Source organism: Odontomachus brunneus, unplaced genomic scaffold, assembly GCF_010583005.1.
Source record: "Odontomachus brunneus isolate Ranch 3 - 2012 unplaced genomic scaffold, Obru_v1 Obru_scaffold_061, whole genome shotgun sequence".
NCBI lineage: Eukaryota > Metazoa > Arthropoda > Insecta > Hymenoptera > Formicidae > Odontomachus > Odontomachus brunneus.
In genome coordinates, this window is record NW_022639511.1 from 1,403,837 (window position 1) to 1,411,184 (window position 7,348).

A 7,348-nucleotide genomic window follows, 5' to 3' on the forward strand; every position below is an offset into this window, starting at 1 on the left:
CCCCCGTTTTCCCATCACTGGATCGCCGTTAGACTGCTTGGTCTGACACGATGTTTCTCGTAACAACTCCAAGGAATACTAAAAAAATCTCTCTCTCTCTCTCTCTCTTTCTTTCTCGCGTGTTGCGATTATTTGATTTCCAGATCGCAATCTGTCGTTACTATCACTTTCTTTTCGTTAACAAAGCATCATCGGGAAACATCATGGGTGCGTTTGTCCGTGTCCGGTGCCACAGGTCCGCGCTAAGGCAGCGATTATTTTTTGTGCTTGTTTCCTACCATTACGAGTACGTACCACCACCACCATCATCATCACTTTCTCGCGCCGCTTCTTTCTGCATCGCTTCGACATGTCGCGCTCGCGACACTGGTCACGTGTGAATTTGATCAGTTTTCACCTAACTCGCTTTGCGAAATAATGAGCACGAGTATCCAGATTGCTGTTACTCATGAAGAGGGAATCATAAAGTATCGCGAAATATATATGGGGAATATCGTCTAACGTCATTCGCCAGAAGCGTTTGAATGGTCGCTCAAAGTGCGATCTAAACGCTAACAAATTGTATTTTTCTCTGTACTTCTCGTTTGTTTGGAATTGTCTGAACAAACTGTCTACGTGTACGAAACGTTCTATACATTGTGTCGTTTGTGTGCGAATACAACTTCGCTGAAAGTTTTTCTACTTTTAGATAAAAGGGTCATAGATTACAAAAAAAAGTTTAAACAACGTGTGTGTTGTGTGTGCGTCATTAATCGTGCAAGATCTCCTATGTCTTGTCTTTGTTTCCCCTTTGTCTTCTAATTGTTTGCCTATATAACGTGCAAGTCATAGAATTTGCTAGTCGCTAATATTGTTGCATTATCTGTTAATGTCTCTTCCTAATAAAGAATAATTTTATATGAATTTTTCTCTTTATGATCAAAAATGCTCTATATGAAAAAGATGCTGTTTCACAAGAACAATCAAAATGAATACTTATGCTTCTAACGGTCCATGACGTCATTGTTCACTTAAATAAAACTATTTGCTTCTTTTGTTCAGTGACATTTTTGGATATATGTGATTATATATGACTGTGTGTAACCACATAGAGATAAAATTTACAAATGAGTAAATATAAAAGGTGAATCACCTAGATTCTAAGATATCTTGATTGTTTTTTAGATTTAGAGAAGATGTGTGTATGTAGGGAGAAAAAATAAATTGTTGTGGTCAGCCAACCACAAAATATTTAATTCTTTCCAACTATACAGAATTTATTCTTCTTATATATTTTCTCTTGATCCAAGAAAACAGGATATTCTAAAATCTAATGTTAGGTGATCTACCTTGTAATATATAATCATACCCTATATAATTATGTAATTATATAACGATTTTTTTCAAGTTGAGGCGCGTATAAAGTACAAACGATTTTATCTACCGGCTGACATCGCGAATGCCAACGATAAAGACCAAACCGACACTAAAGGTTTCAGAGCAATTTTTTTTTCCTTTTACTGCAAAGTACTCCTTATAAACACTTGCCGAATGCATTAGACGAATTCAATAGAGGAAAAAGGAACGTTGCGTTCTAAAGATATCCGATGTTGTGTTACAGGCAATGGTGACATACAATGGTGTTTCTCTCAAGTGAAGGGAACCTTAGAAGAAGACGTCACAGAAGGTAAGTTTGATCCGTGTTTGCTCAGTTCGAAGAAATGGTTTGTCTTTTATCTTATCAGCTTGCACGCATCAAAGTAAAACAATAAGTTAGCTACGAATCGAGACTCCGAATATCTCATAAAATCCAAAATTTATCTCGTAAACTCATAAATTCTCTATATATTTATCGCTCATTAAGGTACGCTCATTAAATCGTAAGTTTTGATTATACATATATGTTGCACTAGGAATCTGTATCCATATTCGATCGTTACGTTTTCTCATTGCAGCTGATATAATTTCATGCGTTGAATTTAACCACGATGGCGATCTTCTTGCAACAGGAGACAAGGGTGGACGTGTCGTCATTTTTCAAAGAGACCCCATTGTAAGTACAATGAATTTTAGAGATGGATGAATAGAGAGGAATTTACTAAAAAACACGAATGTCATTAACATTATCGCTAGATATATTGTTCGTTTAGTGTGCATTATATCCAAACAATCCAAATATCACACAGGCGTTAATAATTTTAACGTCGATACATAAATATTGATCGCAACGTGTCTTTATTTCGCATTCTTTATCTTTAAGAAAATAATATTTACTCGATTAATTTCACTCGATCTATCCAAGTCATTATTGTGCCCGATATTTATAAATCGATGCTAATTGTGATGACTTGTGTCACGTCTTTTCAAGGCTTGCGTAACGAGTACTCTGGTATTATATCTGATTTCCTATTCAGTCAGAATAGCTCTTGACTGAGTCCATTATACAGGTACATATTACCATTTGCGAGCTTATAGGTTGACACTGGCAGAGTGGTTAGAGCAAGATTAGGCAGTTACAAATTGTTGAGTGTAATACTTGGATTGTTTTAGCTAAATCAATTATCGTTAAGGTATTTTTAGAAATAGCCATTACCAGGATAAATTATAAATAAGACTATTATTTATATAGAGTAAAAACAGTATACCACGGAGAGGTGAATACAATGTGTATAGCACCTTCCAGAGCCATGAGCCCGAGTTCGATTACCTAAAATCACTAGAAATAGAAGAAAAAATTAATAAAATTAGGTGGCTAAAGAGAAAAAATCCTGCCCACTTTTTACTCTCCACGAACGATAAAACAATCAAGTTATGGAAAGTTAGTGAGAGAGATAAAAGAGTAGAAGGATATAATACGAAAGAAGAAAATGGTACGATCCGTGATCCTGCCTGCATCACTGCCTTGAGGGTAAGTATCCTGAGTTAATTGTACTAACGTAAGTTTATAATAATACTGACGTACAAAAAAAATTTGCTTTTCGTCATATGGATTTAATTGTGATCTATTTAATATTTTATACACTAAATTTAAAAATGTTAACAAATTTCTTGTATTATCTAGAATTTTCCAGTGATGTAATTTAAGTTTCAAGAAAATTAAGTTTGTTATGTGTATATATATATATATATATATATATATATATATATATATATATATATGTGGGTAATTTAAAATGCAGAAACTGATGATTTTCTATTGTATTTGACTGGTGGTGTATATCCCTCTTTAAAATAAGAGATCTATTAATTTTTATCATATCTTATGCCTAATTGAAGAGAAAAAATCGTTTAGAAGAAATTGTTAATTTTAATAAATTTTTGTAGACAAATGTATTTTTTAAGTAAAGAAACTTTTTGTGGAAGATATTTAATATATTGATAGTAATACTTAAATATAAAAAAATTGATGGAGTGATGGAAAACTTGCGAATTTATTTTCGGATTTTACGCATAAAAATATATAAAGAACACATCAGAAATTCCATGTGACAAGTTATCAGTTGACCAGTGTAATTCTTACACAATTGATACTTTCTATCTATTAGTTTTTATTGCTTATGTAATGATATGAACCTCTATTGATAATTATACATACAGAAAGGTAACTATGAAGTGTTTGGTATACAGGTGCCAACCATAAAACCAATGGAGTTGATGGTGGAGGCATCACCAAGGAGAATATTTGCCAATGCGCACACCTATCACATAAACAGTATAAGTGTCAACAGTGATCAAGAGACATACCTCAGTGCTGATGATCTTAGAATTAATCTTTGGCACCTTGAGATAACAGACCAGAGTTTTAGTATCCTTTTATTAACGTGCGCATATAGGCGTTGCAATCTAACTTGCGATAGGATAGAATATCGATACATTTTTTCAAATATAATTTTTCTAACCGCAACATACAGATATAGTAGACATTAAGCCAACTAATATGGAAGAATTAACAGAAGTCATAACTGCGGCGGAATTTCATCCCGCGGAATGCAACGTGTTGGTGTACAGTAGTAGCAAAGGAACCATTAGACTTTGCGATATGAGATCTGCCGCTCTTTGCGATCAGCATAGCAAACTCTTCGAGGAACCTGAGGATCCAACTAATAGGAGTTTTTTCTCAGAAATTATTTCAAGTATAAGTGATGTAAAACTCAGTAATTCCGGGAGATATATGATCAGCAGAGACTACCTCAGTGTGAAAGTATGGGACTTGCAAATGGAAACAAAGCCGATCGAATGTTATCCTGTAAGTCTACAATATTCAATGGGATTTCCCCTCTCCTCTTATTTTTACGAAATAAGATTTATTAATCGTACTCTTTCTCTCCCTCTCTCTCCCTCTCCCTTTCCCTCTCCCCTTCTCTCTCTCTGTCTCCCCTTCTCTTTCTCTCTAAACTTTACCTTTGTAATAGTTAACTTCTTTGTTTAGAGGAATGCTTGCTTATCTTATTGTAGAAGATATATTTACATTTAGACTATATATTTATTGTTATGCCTTTGTTACTACAGGTACACGAATACTTAAGATCAAAATTATGTTCATTGTACGAAAATGACTGTATCTTCGACAAGTTCGAATGTTGTTGGAGTGGTAATGACTCTGCTATTATGACGGGCTCGTACAACAATTTCTTCAGAGTATTTGATCGTACGACCAAACGTGATCTCACCTTGGAAGCAGCACGTGACATTGCCAAACCAAAAACACTCCTTAAGCCAAGAAAGGTTAGCATATTTAACGTATAAAATATACTTTTTTCATTATTTCTCTGATTTGGATTCGAGACAAAAACTTATGACCACACTGAATAGGTATGCACCGGCGGTAAACGCAAAAAAGATGAAATTAGCGTCGACTGTTTGGACTTCAATAAGAAAATACTTCATACCGCATGGCATCCGTCTGAAAATGTGGTAGCTGTCGCTGCTACGAACAATCTCTTCCTATTTCAAGACAAACTCTAGCACATTTGTATGCAGGTATGCCGAGTTTTTGAATGTCGCAATATTGAAATGAAAGATAGTCTCTTAACTCTTTATTTGGCAAAGCTAAAAATTTTAAAGAAAATAATTTTTGAACATTTAAATGAAGTAAAGAATAAATTTGCAAAATATTTTGTAAACATATTTTCAATGGTTTTTGTCATTTAATGGCAAAAATCGAGATTATTGAGATACCGACGAACAGAACAGATAACCAGATGTTGCTTTAGAGCAATATTACTAAATAAAAGGTTAAAAACTGCACGATATTTGACTTATCGCAAACTATTTGTGTCTTACAGATAATACAACGGTATATATTGACGTGAGCAAGGCACGTTGAACTGAAAGCTCCCAGCGGAACAGCCGGGTGTCCAAGTAATATTGACGATAGTCAACTGCTAGTCTGTCAGTGGTTGACTGACCGAAGAGTGGTATATGTAGCGCCGTCCACGCAGCTCACACATTCATACATGCTATATATACACACACAGGAACATACAGGATTGCACCCCATACTTTGCCGCGCGCATATGTGTATGAAAAAAGAAAAAAAAAAGACAAACGCGGAATACACGCATAACTTTCCAGGCTATCAAGTTCGCTAGCTCGAATATATTCGCAGATTGAAAGAAACGTACGCATCCAGCGAAATATACGACTGAACAATTCACAGAGACTCGTGTTGGCAGTTAATATATCATTTATAAATACTAATAATTAGTAATTTTTTGCCTGTATTATATAGAAATTATGCCATTGCACGGTGCAGTCTACACGTGATTTTACAGTGGATATAAAAATGCTTAAACATCGTCACGCATCGTATTGACAAAGACAGGCGACGGAAATGTGAGTAAGTGGATGAGCACAGCACTAGGATAAATAAACGGGCCGCTTCATGCGACTTATGTACGATCGATGCGATATGTATATGGTATAAAGATTAAGTTCATACGCCTAACTAACGCGAAAACAAAAAGATCAGTCGTAATTAACTTGTAATTATTGCAATGTCAACTTTTGCGCTGTCATACAGCGTTTCACAGTTATCCTTAAACTAAAAACTGCGCGATGAATTCTATAAAAAAAGTTATCTGTTATCATATTGCAATTGATAATTAATCCGTGCGTTATTGATCTTAAAAAGTAAGTACGAATAATAAAATAACACGAATATATAGTTTTGTTCGCGGAATCGAGACAATGACAGTTACCATTATGAGAAAACTCAATTTTGATAACCTGTGCCCAAATTATCCCGTCTACCATTTACGACTTAGTGTCACACGTGTTAAATATAGGCCTATTTTCTCGTTAGTTTATTATTCTCACGAACTAATTGTTTGTCTGAATCGCGGAACAGTTGCCAATACGAGTCAAATAATAACGGAAAGTATTGTATCTTTCCTTCCATTATATACCCGAAAAAACTAAATGTTGCCGCACTCTAAATGTATCAAGCAATAAGTGGCGCCGATTTAAAATGATGTGTATCAATTGTTATTTTTAAAACGATAGAAAAAATTGTCCGATTGGGAGATAAATTGAAAAATTGAATAGATGGAATACAAATTTTTCTAATATTTCTTATTAATAATTTATTGACACTCTTGTACTATTACGGATATAAGCAGCAATTTCGTACATGGATAAAACAAACCTAAAAGTGCATTTGACGATGGTAAGCTGGGCTTGCAGAGTTTATATAAATAAAGTATTTGCTGAATAATGTACACCAGCATAATGTAACTTTGATAAATATTCAAATCGCAAAACAGAATTCATGTTGGAAACTCATATAAACGTTCATCAACATTCTGTTTTATTCTTTCGAGACGATAGATCAGTTAACTGTGTTTTGATAGCTTTTTTATTTGGAAGTTATGAAAGATTGATACATACACATGATATAAAAATACTACTTTGTCGTGGAAAATGTAATAAATAAAAAATGTATTAATGCAGTTAAATGTATAACATTAACGTTGAATGTTTAATATATGCACAAGCAGTTCAGGAAACTAAACTAATAGATAACACTAATGATGAAATGATCATTATTCTTTATAAATAATAATAATTATTGTTATGAACAATATATAATTATCATTATAACTATTCATAATAATTTTAATACATATAATTATGAATAATTATTATTGTTTATAAATAATTAAAACTGATACATTCACAATAAGTCTATATACTATTTTTCAAGTCTTTTAAGAATGATAAACATGTGCTTCACAACTGCGATGGTCTTGAAAGTTTAAACTACGTTTAGTTGTAATCGTTAATATGACTTTACAGTATTATTTATGTATATATTAGTCAAGATATATATATATATATATATATATATATATATATATATATATATATA

At 33.3% G+C, this 7,348-nt stretch overlaps 1 protein-coding gene across 6 annotated transcripts in view; it reads left to right on the top strand.

Annotated features, from left to right (window-relative positions):
• LOC116846157 (protein phosphatase PP2A 55 kDa regulatory subunit) overlaps window positions 1–6,548 on the top strand; it is a 235,611-nt gene extending 229,063 nt beyond the window's left edge. For 5 of the 6 annotated variants that reach the window (XM_032819648.1, XM_032819646.1, XM_032819651.1 and 2 more), the window contains 8 exons: window positions 1,601–1,666; window positions 1,935–2,032; window positions 2,609–2,887; window positions 3,607–3,784; window positions 3,891–4,225; window positions 4,489–4,704; window positions 4,792–4,959; window positions 5,265–6,548. In XM_032819648.1, coding sequence (XP_032675539.1) covers window positions 1,601–1,666; window positions 1,935–2,032; window positions 2,609–2,887; window positions 3,607–3,784; window positions 3,891–4,225; window positions 4,489–4,704; window positions 4,792–4,944 — 1,325 coding nt within the window. In that variant the 3' untranslated portion in view covers window positions 4,945–4,959; window positions 5,265–6,548. Of the gene's footprint in view, window positions 1–1,387; window positions 1,472–1,600; window positions 1,667–1,934; window positions 2,033–2,608; window positions 2,888–3,606; window positions 3,785–3,890; window positions 4,226–4,488; window positions 4,705–4,791; window positions 4,960–5,264 lie in introns of all 6 variants that reach the window. The other variant, XM_032819647.1, reaches the window with a different exon arrangement.
• The last annotated feature ends 800 nt before the right edge of the window (window positions 6,549–7,348 follow it).